Below are 21868 nucleotides of genomic sequence, written 5' to 3'. Positions count from 1 at the left end.
GTGAGAGAAGGGCTGGTGAGGGGAGGAGAGAAGACTGCATCCTCATCAGTAATGATCACCATTAACAGAGGGGAGAAAAAGACACCCAATCAGCAGGCTTCAGAGACGAGTGACATGATATGATTTGGGTTTAAGCCATGTTGATCTGTTCAAGGATGCCGCAATCAAGTTGTAATCCAAACTATTTGCTTCATCAATTATCTCACCTGCTTCTTGTCAGGAATAACCACAAACATGACATGGACAGTACTCAAAGTCCAAACAGCATGATAGCAGCTGTTCACAATCCCTAAGGATGCATTTTGGCCTTCAATTCCATCCTCCATTTTCATGTCAACAGTGATTTCAAGCTAACAGTGTTACCAACCTACCCTGACTGCATGTTCTCAAGGTGCTTAAATTTCCAGGAATGAAGGTTTAAGCTCGCGAAATACTAATCGGTAGACAAAACATATGCATATCACCAAAGAAACAAGTTAATTTCCAGCATCAACAGTTATCATGAATTCCACAAAGACAGGTTCCCTCAAGCTTCCACAAGGCTACAAAGATGACGACGACAACAATTTCAGAGTAATAGCAGAACAGTGTTCGATCATTGATTTGGATACCTTGTCAGACGACTAAACTATCCCTAACCTAACATCTAGCAGAAATATCGTTACACATATTAGAACAGTTTGGTAGTGTTAGGGTGTAAAGAGAAGTACCTTGGAGCTATTCTCCCTGCAAGCATATGTTGATGTCAGGAGAAGGCTTATGCTCTGATGACTGCAGACCGTGCCATCCTGGCGCATGAAGAGTAGGGTTTGGAGTGGGGTTGTGCATGCTATTTTCGGCGTGGGATTGCCCGGGCAACGATGAGGTTGGGGTCTCGCACTCATCCTCGGGGTTTGCCTGTGAAACAGGCCTTGCAGCTGTCAACAACCCAGTAGTCGCCGGAAATGATGGAGAAGTTGCTTGCTGAATTGGTTTCGGTTTTTGCTCCTTGAAAGTGTTCGGCATGAAGCTTCCAACCACTACCTGGTAAAGTGCAAATAAAAGAGATTATGTCGATTCTAAATTTTCCCGCACCAAAAGACTCTACTAGTTTGTGATAAACAAGTCAGAACCAAGGGGAAGAATCTATCAGTAATTTCCACTCGTAAGTAGAAAAAGCAAGAATACTTGCCACAGAGGCTCTTATTTCTATCCGATACAACCGTTAAAGTAACATTTGTTAATATAAAAATGATATTAATAACATCGGAATAACAATGAAGAACACCCCATGTCCAACAAATTAAATTAAATGGGACATATGTTGGACAAACACCCCATCGCAGGCTATCAAGTCTGAAGTCGACGCCTTTAAGCTGGCACCCTTATTGCTCTGATCGAGAGAGAACATTTGGGAAAGAACTCGAGTGTGGTGATTCTTATTTGAATACTTGGTCTTCGTTATTCTTTAGGTTTCTTATCTGAGTTGCATGGATATAATACCGAGCTAGGATAATTGACAATCCATAACTCAGCTGATTTTTCAGGTACATAACATGAAACGTGTATCGAATCGGAGCAATTTCACATGAATGACCTAAAACTTTGATGCCACCTATATGCCCTTGCAGCAACTTAAAAAAAAAAAAATCTGTATACAGCCCATGACGAGAGATATGCAAATACGAGTATCAGAAATATCATTTTGAAAAGTGTTATGTCCATTTTCTAATAATGTGTGGGCGCTAAAAGTTTTCATATATTTGAGTTTAGAAAGTAAAGTTTGACACAGCTCATACCACGGTATGAATGATGCAAAAGCAAGAGTGCATCAGCAAAGCAATGACTGTATAAACTATTAGGAGCTGTAAGCACAATAAACATTCCTACATACACCACCTAACTCAATGTTAGGCAGCTCTTCACTTAGACCCAACTAACATAGCAGAATCAAATGGAATTAGGATAATGTTTATTACTTGAATTGGACTAGCAGCAAGCAGTAGTCCAGCAACTCCTCCACCAATAACACGGCCGTCGGGACCAGCAAGCGACACACTTATCCCACCAGTTCTACTTCGTACACCGCCGTTTTCAGTGATCGTGAAGGACCCAGACAGAGAAAGAATCTCGAATCGGCCCTGCGCATCAACGAGATCAAGATGAAATCAAATGGAGAGCCTAACAAAATTGAAAGAAATTAGAAGACAGAAATAAAGCTAATGGACTCAAAAATAAAAATGATCGGGGAATCAACAGTGGCATTGACGATGGATCGAATTGTGTCAGAAATGCTACTCATTAACATATTACTAAAAGTTCGGAATATTATCATAAAAAAGATTAGACCTCTCGAACAACAAGTTTGCATTCTAAGTTTTGCCGCAAGCCCCCTCTCATCTCCAAGTATGCCTTAGGCCTCGTAAATCGATAGATGTTTGTTAATAATTTTCTCAAGCTTCTACCAATTAAACCGCAAATCTTAACCTTAATACTAATTTCAACATTTAGAAGCTGAGAGTTGACTACGAGATGAGATCAAGTTGAATTCTCAAAAGCGAATCCGTAAAGAAGAAAATAACTCTTAGGGGTTAGCATCCACGAGTTGCCGACTATAGTGAAGCTTGAAAGTAAAATGGTTAGCATTCATGAGAAAGAACTCTTGTAACGAAGCCGAGAACCGAAAATAAAATGGCTGCAGCTCCATACCTCATAAGTCAAGGTACCACCAGAAGAACCCGGCTGGCGCAAAGTGACATTGGAGATAGCCCCATTTGCAGAAAGTATGCAAATCGACCGCGGACCCTTGCGGGAGAAGGAGAGTATTCTAGCAGAAACATCCTGCAACAAGAAGATCCAACACCATGATATCAAACTCTGCAAACTTCAATCGTAAGACATCCGATCACCATTAGAACACCAAGATTGGTCGGGAAAAATGTCACCTCCCCTGTGGCAATGGTCACAACATGCGGCGTAAAGTTCCCTCCAGCCGAGTATGCAAACCACTCTCCTATAAAACAACAAAAAATCCAAATATGTTGTGTGTTATTCACCTAAAAATCCCCTTTTTCTTTTAGATGGCATAAATGATTTCTGACCAAAGCTACCACCCAATGTTATAACTTGTTGATTTGTACTCCTACATCACAGTAAAATACCTACTGAACTCTCCTTTCAGGTTGCAGCAAATTAAGCGGTCGATCTACCAGTGAAGCTAGCAGTTGCTTGTCGTAATCTCGATAGGAAGAGAGAAAGAAAGAGAGATGTCGTTGGGGGGTTTGTGCCTTCCGAATACCAGCTCAGAAGAGCCTCAGAGATGAAGAGGGTGGAGAATGGAGGGCATAGCATGTTACCGAGGGCAGCAAGGATCTGGTATTTGCCGGAGCCAGGTGGCCGTCCTCTACCCCGTTTGCCGTCGGAGAAGACGGGAGATATAGGGGAGCCGGAGGTGGGTGTCAGCGCCAGAGCCATGCCGTCCGGCCCGTACTTCCTCGGCCTCCCTCTCTTCTTCCTCCCGAAAAGGTCTCCACCGCTGCTACCGCCGCCGCCGCTCCCCAGCACCCCCATGGCGAGGCCAGCCCCTTCCGCCGGCGGCACGGCCATTTCCGTCACCCCGCTTACCACGCTGGGAAATGCCTCCGGCTGCAGTGACGGAGTCGGCGACGGAGATGGAGGAAAAAAAGCAGGAAACTCCTTCTCTCCTCCTCCTCCTCCTCCTCCTCCTCCTCCCAGCCCACCTCCACCTTCACCTCCTGCTCCATCTCCTCTTCCACCACCTCCTCCTTCACACCCTGACACCACAATGCTCTCTCCTCCTTCCATGCATGCAAGCGTAAGCGGTTTGCTTGCTTTCCTGCTTCCGGCTCTGTTTCTTACCTTCCCTCCGACTCTCCTCTTCGAAACGACCTTCCTCTGTGCCGCTCCACAAGTTAATCCACAGCCTCAGCTCGAGTTAAGCGGAAAGAGACTGAGGTGGGGAAACCTCAGCGGAGACCGGATGGAGTGAGAGTCCAAAGAGTACACACAGAGGAGAGAGATATATTCTCTGCTTGTACAGACTTGTCTCTCTCTCTCTCTCTCTCTCGCCTCTCTGTGGCTGGCTGTGGTAGAAATAAATGACTTCCAAGGAGGGTGATGGATGGCAACTGGCGACGGCTGGGACTGTGTTGTTCACCGATTAATTTAACCTAGCAGGAGATGATCACTATGAGCATGACAAAGACCACCGGGAAACCAAAGGAAACAAAAAGGAAAAAGCCAATTACAAAAGCGAGAAACAAAAGAAAAAGGAGGATCAAAGTGATGCATTTATTTACTGAGCTCTTCAAGTTTGAATCCAAAGCACCAAAGTCACTCACGCCATAAATAACCAGCTGCAGCAGCATCTCTCTCTCTCTCTCTCCTCCCACTAGCGATCCATATATAGATGACCATTGAATATTGATAGATTAGATGGATATAGAAGTTGTGGTTTACTTATGTTCCAAGCAAAACTCGAAGGCTAAGCAGGCATTATGAGGGGGTCACGGCGAAGCCCAAGAAAAGGAGGCCATTAAGCATTGCAGAGGAGAGTAAAGAAAGGAAGAGAAAAGAAGAAAAGAATTGATTGTGAGGATTAATTAAGCGGAATCAACTGCTTGCCCTGCTGTAAAAAGCTCAAGCCAGCCATATTAAAATCTGTGGAATCGGAATAGATTATATGATCGAAGAGCGAGGAGAGTGCGAATCCCAACACCTCCTCTCTTTCTGAAACTGGATGGAATCCGAGCGTTCCCCGGCCACCTTAAGCGGAAGGGAGATGCTGTTGACTGGAGTAAGAGGAGGGTGGCGATAGAGAGGAGTTCGTGCTCTGTGAGATGACATAAACACAAGGAATCCACACAGATCATTAATAAATGCAAAGACAATGGAGCAGGAGACGTTTTTACCGCGGAACGAGAGCTTCCAAAGCGAATACAACCAGCACAGCCTCAAAAGCTGTCGGAAGACTCGTTCGGGGTCCTCTCGCCTCCCCCACCCCCCACTCTCATGCCATGCCTCTGACCTCTGAAACTGCACTAATTGTACCCCACCCTCTCTCTCTCTCTCTCTCTCTCTCTTTGAACGCTTCCAACCTTTGCGGGACGAACGCCTCTCGCATGCACGAGTCGTACGTACCGCGATCAGTCAGTGCGTCAGGCGGGCCGGCATCTCATCGGACGGCGACGACGGGCGTGTCTTCGTGCACATGGCACGCGGCGACGTGCCCGATCGGCATGGCCGTAGCCAGGCCTCTCTCCGTCCTTCGTGGCCTCAGACCATGCAGCAGTACTCGACCTGTTGCTTCGTCTGCTACAGAGATGAGACTGATACAGATTCACACCAAGGATTGTTCGCTGGTTCCTGCAGCATCAAACGACGGATTGTTCTCTGGTTCCAGGATACGAATGATGTTTCGATTCGGCTTAGGTCGCCGCCATGGTCCAGCTCCATGATGTGAGTGCTCGGTGCCATCAGCCGAGGAAACCTTGCGACCATCGTACCTGTGATTGGTCCTGTCATGATTCACGATGACTTGGTTGACTCTGAGCGCCAGAGTCAACGTTGGGTTTCATCTTTCATCTACTTGCTGCTTCTTCAACACGCAGCAGCAGTAACCTCGCAGTTTACCTCCACAGAAGACGGCAGCGGATGAGTCACCTGGACGCAATCTATCACGTGCCATACCATGCCAAAGTGGTCCCCGGAATTCTACTCCCTCTCTCTCTCTCTCTCTCTCTCTCTTCCCACCCTCAGATTTCCACGCTCACAAGTAAAGAGAAAGCGAAGTGACAATTAATTAGTGTGATAATTATATATCTTAAAAGCTATCAACCAAATAGATCAAATAAAAACAATCCCAGAATATAATCATTGACCATATTTTATTCTATTTTCTAAATTAAAATTTTAAATGCGATAGAAAATAAAGACAAACTAGTAATCAAACCTGACACGTTCGGAGAGTGTTGATGTCCAACTATCATGCATTATAATCCAACTAATTTAGTCGAAACTCAAATAAAAAATTTCAAGAGGATGGGAGACAACATCATCATCAAAAAGTCCGATCGAAAAAGAAAGAAAGAAAGAAAAAGATTATAATCAGCTCTCGGGAATAATGAATATTAACAGTGGCTCCAAAAATAAAACAGAGAGATAAGGAGGTTGTCCGATCCATAGTATCGGTATGATTTGTTGTTTGTATATCCAAGATGAGGAATCATAGCATGGCATGCTTTTTTCTACATGTGAAATGGCTTATAAAATAACTGGTTGTCTGCATGTGCAATAGTGGTTGTTCTCGCTCATCATGCATTATAATATTAGAGATTAGAGGTAAACAGCATCTTACTTGGTATCAAATGGATTAACAGCATCTACCATATCATTCAAATAATTCAAAAATAGGCTCTACTGCATCAGACCTTGGTTTTGAATGACTGTGGTTCCCAATAAAGCCTTGGAAGAAGGGATTTGATCCTGCAATAATCAACAAAAGTTGGCAATACTTGAGATTCGGTGCAGATTTCTTGCACAAAACAAAAAGGGGGAAAGCATCCGGTCATCTTTATTTTTCTCCTTCTTTTCATATCTGCACACAGCTAAAGTAGAAAACAAGAAACAAAGAAACAAAGCTGCAAGGTCAATAACTAAAGTGCAAAATAGGCTACTGCATCAGACCCACTGCGAAGCTTCACCCCCCTGTTTTGACTCTTTGTTTGTGCTCACTAAATGGTAACTTTCAGACCTCCTCATGTTGAGTTTTTTGTTTATTCTTGAGAAGAATGGTAAAACCTAATGCATTATCAAATTGGAAATTCATGGGTCAGGTTTAGGAGGAAGCTTGAAGATATGGCCATACATCATCCACCAATTCACCGAGGCTTCCTCCACCGTGCGAATCGTCCAGATATGTTGCTTTGCCTTCTCTCGAGCTTCTAAAATCTCCTGGAAAAGTAAAAGCCTTCAGGATTGCCATTACATTTATCCACGTAAACACATGAATAAAGAATCTTTAAACACATGAAAATGCAGAATGTTCAGAACAGGAGATTTATGAATTTAGTAGTGTGATTGTCAGTTTTTGTTATCAGAAAACCTTAATGCAATGAAAGAAGAGAATCATCTTTCACACTAAATTTTCACTGGATTTACTCAAGTCAAAAACAAAAAAGGGGGCACCATTCTCAAAGGGAGATGTGCCTTAAAATCTTAACGTCGTAGAGATGGATATACTAAATGGTTGATCTATCTGTAAAGCTCCAGGTGCTCTACAAAATAAGCCCATTAGTTGTGTCATTGCACAATCAAGGATAGAGAATAGATCAATTCAAAGTCTTAAAAACAAATTTACCATGCGAAACACTACATGCAGCAAAAAATACCACCTATATAGTGTATAGCTTAATTGCATGCACAAACTTTCCAAACCACCACCCTGTTGTTCTCAAGCTATAATAGATTTTTATTTTTAACTAATATCTTCATTGAATTCTTCAAACAAGTTATGTTCTATCGAATACTTTTATCTTATGTCCAGTATGAGACAAGTTCATTAGAATCTTGAAGATCATCATTTAATTATCTCAACACCAACCTAAAAGAAATCCAGCTGTAATCTGATCCTATGATTGCCAATATCAGCAGTCTCCTCTATGCCAATCTTCACGTGCATGTCAGCAGATTATGGATGTCAGAGATGGATGTGAAACCATGCTTTATAATAGAAGGCACGTGACCAATATGGGCACAACATGCTGCAGCATAAAATGTCACACAAACTTGCCAGCACCATGTCATTGCAAAGCAATATCTAGTCCAATGTTCATTGTTCAGTTTGTATTTTATACTCTCTAGCTGTCTACCCAAAGGTTCAAAGTTTCGGCCCTATACCAGCACCTCGTAATGGTACTAATATACCGGTGGTACAATGGCTTATACTATCTAGTGTAACTAAAAATTTAAAAAAATTAAAGTGACGACAGATGACAAATATGATGACCACAACAAATGACAATCAGAACAACAGACACAATCATTGAATAAGTATTTATTGTCTATCCTCCATTTCCCTCCTCTTCTGCCTCTCCTCCTGTAGCTACGACATTTGTGACCATCGGCATCCTTCTGTTCCTCGTCTTTTTCGTTTTGTTGAGGTTGATAAATTGGTAAAACTAGACGTACTATCAAGTTTGGTCAATTATAGTCAATTCAGGAAATGAGATACATGGAAAGCATGGATAGAGTACAGGATAGTGATATCTGAAGTATGGGTATATATACAAGATACTGATATGACATGATACGACTGTATGATATGTCAAACCTTCAAAAAGAAGGATACAATGTAACAATTAGACAAATAATTGTGAGATATATATATCAAACAAAGATTGACATTGTATTAGGATACAAACATCCTAGAAAATAGTATATCAAGTAATGAATTAGCATCCTAATCTGTTCATCATGAAAAAGATTACTATTTTAGTAACAAAGTGCTTCATGAATGTAGAAAAAATAGCAAGAACTTTTGATAAATGAAGATTACTTTTTATTTCATTAATTTGATTCTTAAATATTATATAAAATTTAATTCAAATATTTAAAATTATTAAAGTTCTCCAAAAAATTCTACAGAACATCTTCTTTCTAAAGTATCTAATCATCTTATCAATTATTCAAAAAATTTAAACCTTGAACTGGTCCTTGACATGTATCCAATATGTTATAAATGCTACCTGAGATTGATAATCATATATGTACATATGTGCATATATGTAAGACAGTTTTGAGAAGTATATCTCAATATGCCATGTATGGTTCACTTCATATTCCACATGTTATTCATTTATTAAATCAACTTAAAAGACTGAATAACACCCACTGAAAGTATCTTTCAGCAGGAAGTAAGCAAGCATCGCTACATGAGTTCACCTAACATTAGATACAGAAGGATAAAGATTGACATAACTAATGCCGATAGCTAATTTGTCATACAAGCTATAAAGGCAAAGCATTGTATGCATGATCTTTCAATTCAAGATCTCAATAGTTGCAAATTCCGATAAAACATCTCAATCCAAACATCATTAAAAATGCAACTCCCATTAGTATGAACAATTGCTAATATAGGCTATACATAAAAAGTTCATCTGATTAAGGCAACGATAACAACAGGCATGTCGTTTAATGTTTGCCTCAAAAATTAGGTTTTGTTGCATTTCACGGTATCAGAAGGAAGCTTCCCAAGTTAAAAGAATCTACTCATCAACTAAAACTAGGGGTAAGAAACTATTTAACAAAACAGTGCTATCTGAAACACTACTATGTTTATCTTTAACCATGTCTCAAGACCACAAAAGAGCACATAAACGTATCACATTATATATAAACAGCATTAAATCTATTTTTTAAACGATCCCTTACCTGAACTTCAGATGACTTTTTGGTCTTGAGGTTCAAACAATCAAAAAGAGCATTCCATTTGCCAAAGCAATTATCAAACTCTCCATGTCTATAATACTGTTGCACCTGGTGAAATGGAGCTGCAAGCAAAAGTTCCATCTTTAATTGGAGCCATGAACTTACATAGCATAAAGAGATGGATATGAACAGACAGATATTCTGTAATAGACTCACGTTTACTTGCATCAACTCCCAATAAGATAAAAAAAACCATTGGACCACACGAGAAAACATAAAGATAAACTTCAATCAAATTCAATCCTTTGAAACATTTAGTAGAGTTGATATTAGATGATAATAACTTAATCTTGAATAAAAATTCATACCTTTCAGATTCTTTTGAGATGTTGGTATGGGAGTAAAGCATGAAAACAACATTCCAGCAAAGTCAAATTCTTAGAAAAAATTAACCAAATCAACAATTTAGTTTATAGACACAATTTTGCTGAAAACCCATTGCCTGCTAAACAATTCGCTATCATGTAAGTTCATTATTGGTAAAGAAAATCAATGAAGTGATGCACTGCATAAGCCATCATTTTTTACTATCCCCCATCTCCCAATTGCATCTCATTTTTGGAATAATCAGAAAACAAGTTTAATGCTATTAGCACATTCGGAACAATTTAGCCCTACATAGTCTACTTCAATTAGTTATACCCATGACAGAAGCACCCCATAATCCTCTAATTTAGTTTGTCACAAGTTCACAACTCAGATCCTATAGTTCTCTAGTATTACCTCCTCTAGAAAATTAAGACTCCAGTGGCTTGTTCAATGATATCAATGTTGGAAATTTTGGTATATGAATGATAGTATTCTTACTTGAAAAATAGAGGGAAAAGGAAAAGATAATATAAAGCGTTTTCCACTGACCAGCTCATTCAGATTTCAGAACACCGAAACAAGGTAACTGAAAAAATTTAAATCCTGGCATGATAAACCTAGTCCACCTTCCCTGTGGCTCTGGATGAATTTCCACTATGTTTCAACTAATTTTAAAAATTTTAGCCAACCTAAATGCCAAAAGAGCTGATATATTTGCTCATCAACCCTCTAAAAGTCATATACATATGACAGTGTGTACAGCTATTTGTTAATGTCGGTGAATATTTGTTACTATTCAATCATAGAAAATAGATTCAATATGTGAATTATCCAGTTGCCTACTGTCAGTGTCAATATTTTTGTACACATCAATAAATTAATTTTTTATTCCCTATTCCCTCTGACTCTCCCACTTAAGCCATACGTTGGTGCAGTTGTGAACCATGAATCTATGCCTCGTAATGACCAATTCCCCGAAGCATATAATAAAGCAGAAGGCCAGGTTAAAGACAAGAAAGCCCACCTCAAGGGTATATAATTTTAGTTTCTTCAACAACAAAGAATCTCGTTCCCCTAAGAAATAACAAAGGCAGTGGAATCGAGCATTTTTCCTCCCATTATATATGACAATGAACAAGAAAACTCCTAAACTACAGAATCTGCAACCATGAAATAGGAAAATGCTGGTAGAAGACGCAAGATATGTGCTCTCATATCAATTATCTCACTTGACGATCAGTTCAATCTAGCCTTGGCTAAACACGGTATCCTCTTCAGTCTCGCCAAGACTCATGATCCATCACAGTAATAACCCCATAGGCATTTCGCAAACTTGGTAAGGTCAGAAAATATATACACATCTAAAATTCACCTTAAGTTCCAACACATTCACACAGGAATTAACACAAACGATTTGTTGGCACTAAAGCCGTGCCCATTATCCACTTCAACTTCAATCATCTAACAGCATTTTAAAGCGATCAAGATAGCACAACCAGGTAATTATGTCAGAGATTAGCCTGTGACACACAAGACGTTGATCGAGAACACTAGTGTCCTCCCAAGAGACGCACTTAGAACGATGTTCTCGGCAAAGGCAATTGTGCGCTCGGCCCCTCAAAGATTCGACATTACCATTATCCACGATTCCGATTACAGATCCAAAGCGTACCATTACGCCAAGACCCAACCAAAAGCAGGGGAGAGGGAGAAAGGAGAACGTACAGTAGCAGAACCAAAGAGCGTCGAAGTGTTTGGTGCAGGACAACTTCTGGGCCTCCCGCGAGCTGCTGGTTGTTGGCGAGGAAGGCGAAACAGCGTCCGCATCCGCCGCCTTCTCTCCTTCCTTGGCATCCATGCCGCCTTCCCCCCCTCTCCTCTTCAACCGTTTCAGTAGGTCGAGATACGAGGTGACGAGCCGGTTCTTATTGCCCCACCTAAACCGTTCGATTGACCTGACCCGACCGGACTCCTCCTTTTGTTTTCGCAAAATTACCCTACAAATTCTTTATATATATATATATATATATATATATATATATATATATATATATATATATATATATATATATATATATATATATATAATTATTAAAAATAAAAAATTATGAAATTACCTTTTTATCTATGTCAATCTAACACACGTATTATGTTTTTCGTCAATAAAACTAATAATATCATAACAAATAAAATTATTTATTTTATTTTAAAAATTATATTAAAAAATGAATATAATTTTTTAGATAATATGCTATAATTTCGTAAGATAATATGCAATTAGCAAGAATTCGATTATAGTAAAATTCTTATCATTAGCCATACAACTCGAGAGCTAATATAAGAACACGACCATCTAAATTAACAAGCAGAAGTCACTCCTGTGACTCGCTTGAAAGTTCACATCAATTGCACCGCCATCTCGAGGAGAAACATCCAAATACGCCATGGAAAAAAGAGAACACCAAAAGCAAGAGGCCAAGAACCGAGTCCTTCCTTCTTGGATCCAACTGGGATCCATCCATGACAGCGAATGTCCTTCCCACCACATCCAGAATCCAGCACTGGACATGCGATTTTTGACAGACTCAGTGGTCGTCAACGACGAATGCAAAAGACCTGCAGCAGCATTGACTTGGAAGGCGTTGGGTAACGTAGTCTTACGAGCGGAGCAAACCCCGCGACGAATCCTTCGACAGTGTCTTCTTTAGCCTTTTCCTCGTCTTCGTTGGCTCGCTCATCTCTGTGCCGGTGGTCTCTCTCTGGAATCTCATTCTTTTCTGCTTACCTCTTTCATGTCCCCTTCACAACGTCTCTTCCAGCGTTGAATGGATCAGAGAGACGAGGATGAGAGGGGGCAACGATCGTGAGCATACGCAGGAGTACCACCCACGGCCATGTCGCCACCATGGTTGCGGCTTTGTAGTCCCTGAGGTGTGTTCTTCCTGCCCTTCGCCTTGGGTTGGGGGGTGCGTCTTCCAGTTGTGATCCATGAGGAAGGTGGAGTCGGAGTCGTGGCTGGGCCGCATGGGACTCGTGCGAGGGAGCGAGCGGAGGAAGGGCGGCGCAGCAGAGCCGACGAAGGCGGCCACGGTCGGGGTTCTCACCTTCGAGGTGGCAGGGCTCATGTCCAAGGCCGTCCAACTATGGCACGCCCTCGCTGACGACCGCGTCGCCCGCCTCAGTGACGAGGTCCTCCGCCTCGAGGGCGTCCGCAAGCTTGTGTCCGACGACCGCGAGTTCCTCCTCGCCCTGGCCGTCGCTGAGATGACGGACGCCATCGGGTCCCTGGCCCGCGCCGTGGCCCACCTCGGCTGGCGCAGCTGTGACCCTGCGCTGCAGCGGTTCGACGCCGCGTACGCGGATCTCGTCAAGACCGGAGCCGACCCACGCGGATTCGAGTACGCCGGGCGGAAGATTGAGGGAAAGGTGAAGAAGATGGAGGGGTTCGTCGCCGCGAGCGCCGACCTGCACAACGAGCTCGAGGTGCTGGCAGAGCTCGAGCAGGAGCTGCGACGGATGCTGGCCAACCCCGACGACAGCGGCCACCTACAAGGGAGTGTCGACGATTTCAAGAACAAGGTGCTGTGGCAGCGGCGGCAAGTGAAGGACCTGCGCCAGGCCTCGCTGTGGGACACGCCCTACGATTTCGTCGTCCGCTTGCTGGGCCGGTCCCTCTTCTCGATCGTCGGAAGGATAAGGCAAGTCTTCCGATTCCAGTTCGAGGAAGAAGCCACGGGAAAGTCCGGCGCCCACCTCGCCCGCTGCCACTCCATCGCCGGCTCCATGCCGCTCTCCGTCCATTGTTCGCACCTAGACGCGGTCCACATGTTCGCCTCCGGTCCGACCACCATCAACCGCAGAGAATTCGCAGGACAGTGTCTTCCTGCCACAACCGGCTCGCCTCCTCCCGCTCGGAAGCGCCAGAATTCTCGAACCTGGTGGCCGGTCCGCCGTGGACCTTTCGGTGACTGCATGGTTGGTGGCGACAAGCCCGCAGTCCTGCTGAGCTGCATTCCCTTGGAAACAGCCCTCCGGAAGTCGATCGTGACGCCGCTGGCTCTCAACAGAGCTGATGGTGCAAGCGCAGAGGCTAACCTCGAAGGCGACATGGTCAACATCAATCTTTTCGTGTCCATGATCGAGCCCAGGTTCCAGCTGCTCATCGCTCCGGCATCCACGCTCGGTGGTGCAGCTCTGGCTCTGCACTACGCCAATGTGATCATCGTCATCGATAATCTCGCGGCATCTCCCCATTGGATCGGTCCAAACGCCAGAGATGACCTGTACAACATGCTAACGACGAGCATCAAAGCAGCTCTAAGAGCAAAGCTAAGAACATTCGCAAAGACTACGGCTTTGTCGGTCTACGACCCAGTTCTTGCGGCAGAGTGGAGCGCGGCGGTAAGGAAGAAGTTGGAGTGGCTGGCGCCGCTCGCTCATAACATGATCCGGTGGCACTCCGATCGGAGCTTCGAGCGGCAGAGTCTGGCCTCGAGCTCTACCGTTCTCCTGCTGCAGACGCTCTATTTTGCGGATCGAAAGAAGACGGAGGATGCCATCACTGAGCTACTTGTTGATCTGAACTACCTGTGGAGATACAGGAGGGACTCGAACGCAGAGACCATGTCGAACTGTGTCAGCAGTAGACAATTTGATGGCTGCTTGCAGATACAGGTTGATGTCGATGCTTGCTCTGCAACGTAGGGGTTTTGGATATCTTTATCTGCATGGTTCATTCTCTCTGTAATTGCTTATCGATAAGAATCATAAACTGTAGTGCTCGCTAGTTGGATGATGATATGCCTCACCTAGCAAAAGACCTCTACTTACAATCCATCCATCATCAATAATGCCACATGGAAGATGATACTGCCACTTCCTTATCCCGGGATATTCCTGACATCCTTTGTACAGTGTATTCAATACTTTACAACTGAAGTATGAACAGCAGACAGGCCCGGAGCCTCCCTGGCAAACCAAACATGCAGGAAGACACAGCATCCATGGCTTACAGCCTCAAGGCTTTGACACATGATGATACAAGAATCAAGTAGTTCTCAGAAGGAATTGTAATGGCTCCGAGAACTGCTTTGAGATTGACAATTAAAAGGATCAGCTGATTCTTCCTGATTGGTCAATAAGGGTACCGACTGGTTCCCCACAAAGTGCCCTCGAAACAATGCCTGGCTCTAATAAATTAAAGAGAACAACTGCAGATGTATATGGAACAGCAATATCAGCAACGCAAATACGAAAGCATCACTTTGTAATCCTAAGCATATCATCGACTTACCTGGTGTGTTGTTCTCTTCGCATAATTTCAATGCTGCCGTGTTGATTGCGGTGAAACCTCTTGAAACCAACTCCCTAAATGAAATATGCTCAAACGCGTTGCTATTGCTGTTGCTGGAATGGCAACCATAAAAGCCATCTGCAGTAGTCCCTTTCAGAACAGCATCTGCGTGAACTGATGTGAGGCACATGTATTAGAGTTGATCACTAACGGTAATCACGAACCAAAAAAAAAAAGGAGTGCAAAAAGTTTGCTCTTTGGGGGTGGATGGTGGTCCACATCCAATGCGGAACACTACATAATCATGCCTGTTGAAACATACTTTCGGAGGCCCTCAAGGCAGCTGCAATGTCGGAGCTAAAAAGTTGATTTCCTGTTCCTCCACCAGCTCCACCAAATATAACAACTCTTCCTTTCTCAAGATGACGGATAGCTCGTCGCCTTATGTATGGTTCTGCAATCTCTTGCGTCAATAAGGTAGACTGTATCCGTGCCTCAACACCAAGATTCTCTAACAATGCTTGGAGCATTATCGCGTTCATCAATGATGCCATCATACTGTCATAATCCACATGCAAATAAAATTTAGCCAAAAAAGAACTTCAACAAATAAATAACCTTACACTAACATTGTAGGAAAAAAAAAAGTTGTAGAAACAGATGTATTTGTCTGTGGATATGCATCTAGCAGTGCTTTTGCAGTAGAGAACAGTCCTGAACATATATGGGAAGCAAAATTGCTATAAAAAGATCAAATAAGAGTTAACTAATGATTTTTTGCATGTAGACGAGACGACAGTCAATCTAATGACATTCTAAGTGTCGAAGGAATACAAACTCCAAGTAAAAAAGGATACCATCTTTATCATCCCAAGCTAAGAACATCAGTATCATCTCTCGTGTGACAACATGGTTCCAGACTAATCTATAGGTAATTAAACATGTCAACTCAAACAAATGTTCTCCTAAAATTTATCTTGCATACCTTTGCAGTTAGCATATTGTATAACTTCATAACATCAATTAAAATTCAAAGAAAGTAATTGACCAAGGAAGGTATTGCTTTTCCTGGACAACAAAGGAATTAGTTTGTGCCTTTAAACCAGTAGTAAAGTTTAACATTTGGTTCCATTTTAGGAACACAGAAATAGCAGATCAACCCAAAGTTCCACCATTCATACATGCATACGATAATACATGTTGGTTTGGATGCAACCACTGAATGCATTCACCACATGCAATATAGAATTACATATAAATAAGGTAAGATTATAGTAATCTGCGTCTTTCTTAATTTACATGAGTCTCTGACTACAATGGATTAAAAAAACATTTGTATCTTCCATTATGAAATGTTTGTTTGTGAGAGTTAATACAAGTGACATACAAAAACATACAGGCGGTATAAATTTTAAAAGATATCCTAGTATCTACATGCAAAAAATGATTTATCTTACACTAAATTTGTTTCATGGGTCATTGTCCAAGCTACTCTTGGGCACTGGATTAAATTGATTGCCTATACCACTAAGATTTTCCTGGGTCATTGATGAAGCTACTCTTGGGCACTGGACGAGATTGACCACCTATGCCACAAAGCTACTTAAGACGATGAAAATAATGCAAAAACTAACAGTATCAGGCTCAATAAAACAATGAAACTCCATAAATGGTCCAGGGAGTAAAGTGCTTCAGTTTAAGAACAAGGGAGCAAAATAAATACCAACCATGAAACAGGAAATGCATACCCTATTTGATAAGTTGTAGCCCTATCAATTCCAGTTGCAGCTATCCAAGTATCACCACAAAAGAAATTTTGACCTCCAACAACAATTGCCACCTGCAGAACACAAGGCAGGGCAGAACGATGGAATAATAACAGATTGCGGGAATAGCTTCAAATGCCAATGAGACTCAACAGGAACTGATTGATACCTCTACGCCGGCACGGTTGGCAATTGCAATTTCCTTAGCAATTAGCATAACCACCTGAAAAATGAACATAGTACATGTTCAATAAACTATGGGATAACATTTTATGTAATACAAAATGACTCAGTCTATGATCAACCATAATATGCCAAAACCCCAGAATGCAAACAGTGGAAAGTGGTAACCTTATGGTCAACATTTTGGGGACCAGCTCCAGCTAATGCCACACCACTAATTTTCAAAATCACTCTCTTCCACCGTGGATTTGATAATGCCTTCATCTTTGAGTTAGTATTTACAATAACAGGGCCAGATGCAGCAAGGGGATATCTGCAAGGCAATTATCATCATAAGTGTACTTACATATTAAAAAAGAGAAAAGAACTAACAAACTGATGTTTCCAAGCATCATGCCCCAATAAAATATTCAATCAGTAAGAGACCAAGGTATATAATGTGCCAGTAAAAAATAAACCTTTTTTCTTAGTAATATAGTAACACTTTGCTTTAGAATTTATTTTTGTTTTTTGGCTTTCTCCAGATATGACATTAGAAAGGGCAGTTTTCAACAATCAGCTATGGTACTATCAGAAGCAGCATTGGTGCTGTGTTCACAAAAATCATATAAGATTACCTATCATTAAACAAATGAAAACTTGTGAAAACTGATTTGATCATTTGTGAATGCAGTACATTTTGGACACGTTATTGCTATTATGACCTATGACTAATGAACTTATCAATCTTCTTTTCTTGGAATGCCAACACATCAAAGCAACAGTTCACTAACAATAGCTTGTTGTTTGTACCGACGAAATTAATATGGTCGCATCAAATTGTATTAGAAACTCATAACTCATTACTTTGGTCAGTGTGTGCTAGCTAGTTGATTATATTCATCACTTTGCCTGTCAAAAAATTGTATGAGAATCCTGCTTAGCATCACAAGTGATCATGACCTCAAACTTAAGTGTGAAGCTTCTAAGTCAAATGCGAACAAGGATATTTAACTTGATTACAAAAAAACTGAATTCTCCATAGTATAACAACAATGATTCTCTTATAAATCTAAGAACTCCTATTGCAAAAAGTCAACAAGAACTAAAAAATCAAAGAAACTAAAGTGAAACATTTTCCTAATTTAGAAACTCAAAATTCATAGGTTTCTAGTGGCTTAATGACAAGCCCTCTAACTAAAGGGAAAAAGAAAAACAATGCACGCCTAAATAGGATTCACACTACCACACAAATTCTGAAACCAATCCTGTAAAAAAAAGATGAATTCAACTAAGAACCATGATAAAAACAGGAAATCTAACTGAAACTATATATATAACTATATAATAACTAATATATACATATACATATAATAACTATATTTAATCAATATAAAAATAATTCGCTTTAAAGTGAAATTTCTGAACCTACCACAACTTAAGATATTCATAAATGTCTCCTCGCTCCTTGATTAATTAGTTTGCCAATGACATTCAAATAAGAACTTTCTTGTCTAACTAACTCCCATAATGAAAACTCATGTTTGGCTTGAAGTTCCTCCGACTCCTTTTTGTCAGTAAGATTGTTTTGCACTTTTTCTTCTTAGACCACAACTACATTGCTCCCTTTCGACAAACTATCTGAAATTTTTCCCCTCAATTTTCGGTTACGATCTTAAATTTTTTTCGCACCTAGATCTTACAACCACTGTCATCAAGTGCTAGATGCTTCAAAGAATCAAATGCCCCCTAAATACATCAATCCTTGCCACTGCAAAAAAGTCTGAACCAACTGCGGTAGGAAGGTCCTCAAAGCTTCCCCAGCATAATTGCATAAAATTCACAAAGTCATGAACAAGCTTTGATAAATGGTTCCATTATGGAAGCAAATATGGCTCAAGAAAATACAGGATTTGGGGTTGGAGAGAAGGAAGGACCTTTTGATCTGTCTCATGACTGCAGCAGAGCCACCAAGGGTGATGGATTTGTCATCATCTGGACCAGCCTTTGACGAGGACGAAGAGGAACCAACGAGCTGCTCCATCTTCTTATACCACGGCCAGTGGCTTGCAGGGAGCCCGCCGCTGCTAAGCCGCTGGCACTCGACCTTGTAGCGCTTCTTGAGGTTGTCGATCTTGTTCTTGCACTGCTCCACGCTCTTGCCAACCTTCTGCTTGTTGCAGCGCTCGCTGACGATGGTGGCCACGTCTTCCCAGTCCCTCCCCCGCAGGTTACCCCGATTGAGCTGCACGTACTTCTCCGTGTAGGCGTCGAGGAGGGAGCTAATGGCCGTATCGCTCCATTCCTCCCGGTCCTTGCGGTAGTCCCCCGACGACGACATCGGCCTCGACTTCTTATTAGCCGCCCCGCTGCTGTTGTAGCAGTAGGGGGACTCGCTGTCGCTAAGATCGTCGCGATCCTTGCGCTTCGGCAGGCGGTGATGAGGCTGCTGGTGCTGGGAGGCGGTGACGATGGCCCCCTTGCGCTCGGGGTAGTTGTCAGGATCGCCATCGTCGTCGCCACCTTCATCATCAGCGGCGGGGTTCTGGGGGGCGAACGGGTTGTCGTCGTCGGCGAAGCAGTGTTGGTCGTGGAAACCCGGGGCGGTGGGGCACTTGGAGGTGTTCGTTTGGCCAAAGGCCTCGCCGTAGCCATCATGGTCGTCGCTCCCTCCGTCGACAACGACCCCGTTCTTTCCGGGGTTGTCGATTGCGGCCACTGCAGCGGCGAGGTGGTGGTGGGGGCGAGGCTGGAGGGAGATCGGCGCCGGCTTGGAGGGCAGGTAGCATTGGGCGGCGGAGAAGGGGCCGGGCTGGGGCTGGGGCTGCGAGCGGGCTTCGTCTCCGAGGAGAGAGAAGTCGTCGTCGCAGTAGGCCATGGCGGAGGCGGCGTTAGGGTTAGGGTTAGGGCCTCCAAATCCGGACGGGGGAAGGCCTCACGACACGGCACGGGAGGCAGACGACGTTAGCGAGGAGGCGACGGATCGCGAGGCCGAGGCTCACTTAATCGGGTAACGGTGGGAGCGCCCCGTGACTTGCCAGCAACGGGACCGTCACGCCCCGTCACGGCGCCGTCACGTAACGTCACGTACCCGCACGTTTGCGTGGGCCGTTGGGCCCATGAAAACGCCCACCTCCCGAGATCGCTTCTTTTTCATCTCTTTTTCTTCTTCCTGTGCTCTAAAAATAGAAATATAATTTCCTTTCGAGCATTCGTAATTCAAATTCGTGATCTAATCAAAGAATGCTTCTAACATAAGGAATTACTATATTATTGAATGGAGTGGTACAAAGGCATTCGATGTTTTTTACGTAGAAAATAATAACAAATACAAAATCCAAGCATTATATTACAAAAATAATAATCACAGATATATTGTCACATGGTAAAAATAATATAAAAAGTCGAACTAAAAATAGTTCCTAATAAGAGAATAACATTTTTCCTATAAGAGATCTATTTTTTTTTAATAATTTAAAGAAATATTCAGAATTTATAAATAAATCCTTTCTTTTAGTCTCAGCCATCTTTTCACAACCCATTCATATAACTAAAGTCCGCTGTACTTCCATTTATATATTAAGATTATTAAATAAGTTAGCAACCCCAAACTTTATTCCACATCGAGACGAAAAACATATTAATGGTAGTATGACAATATTTTTATTCCATTTAATGATCGATCTTATATAATTAAGATATTATAGGTTATTATTACGGTTCGATTCGAACATAAATCAAATAATGTTGTGATAGAGAATATAAGACTTGGTAGTTATTATTCATCATGTTAGTATTATATCATGATCATCATCATCATGATAGAGAATATAAGACTTGGAGTTTTCAAAACACCTCTCAAGAACATAAAAAAAGTAATTCGGATCGATTATGCATTAATTTTTTTATAAAATATTTTAAAAAGATAATTTTTTATTAAATATTTTAAAAGATTAAAGAATAGATCGATTACAATTTGACTTTTGTACGAAATATTCATAATAATATTTCAAGAAGGTCAAGGAATAGTTCAGATCGATTATAAATATATTTCAAAAAAATCAATAGGTGATTTTTGACGATTATAAATTATCCCCAAAAACATCGATGATAAATTTTTGAAATAGATTGAAATCGAAATTAAACTAGTTCGATGGTTTATTAGTTTCAAATCAAATCGGAATCGACCCTCGATAATTTGATTTTTAGATTTGGGAAATCAAAATTGATGACAGCGGTTTTAAATTATTTTAAGTTATTATAAATTTTTTTATAATAAAAAAAAATAACGATCGAATCCAAAAACCGTCGATTTTGAATTTAAAATCAACCTTTTGTCCATTCATTTCTTTAGTTTTAATAAATCAAAATAGTTGATTCCGGAATCGAAACCGTTGATTTAGAACGTGATGAGGCGGTTCAGATGATAATATTGGAAAAGAGGTTACTCTAAAATTAGCGCTCCATGCCAAAGAAATATAGAGGGAGGAATTGCTGTGGCGCCATGATTGCAGGCTCTGCACTGTTAGGGTGCGGCAGGGGGCAGAAGCCGAGGCGCGAGAGCATCCCCCCACGGTTTTGCTCACCCTTCGCCCACCGTTCTCGGTTACCGTCGGCAAAATGCCAGTACGGGTGCCCACCACGCGGCCGAACAAGCCGCGCGCGCTGCCGCTGGATTTTTACCTCCGAAGCCCGTCGAATCGAGCTCCGCGGTCTAATCATGATGGCTCATGAGGTGTTTGCGTTAATGGCACGACCTTCACAACGCTCGGGTATAGAAAGTCGGCATATTCCAAAGATGGGCGGGGCGGGGCAAGCGGCGTGCATCCCACGGTCGACCCATAGAATA

The 21868-nt window shown here is 42.1% G+C and overlaps 4 protein-coding genes across 6 annotated transcripts; 1 reads left to right on the top strand and 3 right to left on the bottom strand.

Annotated features, from left to right (window-relative positions):
• Nucleotides 1–460: 460 nt before the first annotated feature.
• On the bottom strand, nucleotides 461–4428 carry LOC135609962 (AT-hook motif nuclear-localized protein 7-like). 2 transcript variants are annotated; one of them, XM_065103822.1, is made up of 6 exons: nucleotides 4299–4428; nucleotides 3336–4169; nucleotides 2925–2992; nucleotides 2689–2820; nucleotides 1959–2120; nucleotides 461–1023 (listed from the first exon to the last, which is right to left on the bottom strand). In XM_065103822.1, the coding sequence occupies exons 2-6, from the start codon at nucleotides 3802–3804 to the stop codon at nucleotides 718–720; spliced, it is 1137 nt and encodes a 378-aa protein (XP_064959894.1). In that variant the 5' UTR covers nucleotides 3805–4169; nucleotides 4299–4428; the 3' UTR covers nucleotides 461–717. The 2 variants fall into 2 exon arrangements, with proteins under 2 accessions (XP_064959894.1, XP_064959885.1); XM_065103813.1 differs by lacking the exon at nucleotides 4299–4428 and having other exon boundaries at nucleotides 3336–4260.
• Nucleotides 4429–6287: 1859 nt separating this feature from the next.
• Nucleotides 6288–11708, bottom strand: LOC135609972 (uncharacterized protein C227.17c-like). The gene is made up of 4 exons (XM_065103833.1): nucleotides 11524–11708; nucleotides 9433–9551; nucleotides 6866–6951; nucleotides 6288–6483 (listed from the first exon to the last, which is right to left on the bottom strand). The coding sequence occupies exons 1-4, from the start codon at nucleotides 11654–11656 to the stop codon at nucleotides 6423–6425; spliced, it is 399 nt and encodes a 132-aa protein (XP_064959905.1). The 5' UTR covers nucleotides 11657–11708; the 3' UTR covers nucleotides 6288–6422.
• Nucleotides 11709–12162: 454 nt separating this feature from the next.
• On the top strand, nucleotides 12163–14596 carry LOC103976511 (protein PSK SIMULATOR 1-like). Its single transcript, XM_009391737.3, has one exon. It carries the CDS (start codon nucleotides 12787–12789, stop codon nucleotides 14500–14502), a length of 1716 nt encoding a protein of 571 aa, XP_009390012.2. The 5' UTR covers nucleotides 12163–12786; the 3' UTR covers nucleotides 14503–14596.
• A 61-nt stretch (nucleotides 14597–14657) lies between these two features.
• On the bottom strand, nucleotides 14658–20152 carry LOC103976510 (uncharacterized). Of its 2 annotated transcripts, none has more exons than XM_065103783.1 (7): nucleotides 18957–20152; nucleotides 17209–17353; nucleotides 17027–17080; nucleotides 16819–16931; nucleotides 15414–15649; nucleotides 15092–15265; nucleotides 14658–15008 (listed from the first exon to the last, which is right to left on the bottom strand). In XM_065103783.1, exons 1-7 carry the CDS (start codon nucleotides 19895–19897, stop codon nucleotides 14911–14913), a joined length of 1761 nt encoding a protein of 586 aa, XP_064959855.1. In that variant the 5' UTR covers nucleotides 19898–20152; the 3' UTR covers nucleotides 14658–14910. The 2 variants fall into 2 exon arrangements, with proteins under 2 accessions (XP_064959855.1, XP_009390011.2); XM_009391736.3 differs by having other exon boundaries at nucleotides 16840–16931; nucleotides 18957–20149.
• Nucleotides 20153–21868: the final 1716 nt, after the last annotated feature.

Source organism: Musa acuminata, chromosome BXJ1-2, assembly GCF_036884655.1.
Source record: "Musa acuminata AAA Group cultivar baxijiao chromosome BXJ1-2, Cavendish_Baxijiao_AAA, whole genome shotgun sequence".
Classification (NCBI taxonomy): Eukaryota; Viridiplantae; Streptophyta; class Magnoliopsida; order Zingiberales; family Musaceae; genus Musa; species Musa acuminata.
Note: the sequence above shows the minus strand (reverse complement) of the source record. Positions and strands in the feature narration are given on the sequence as shown.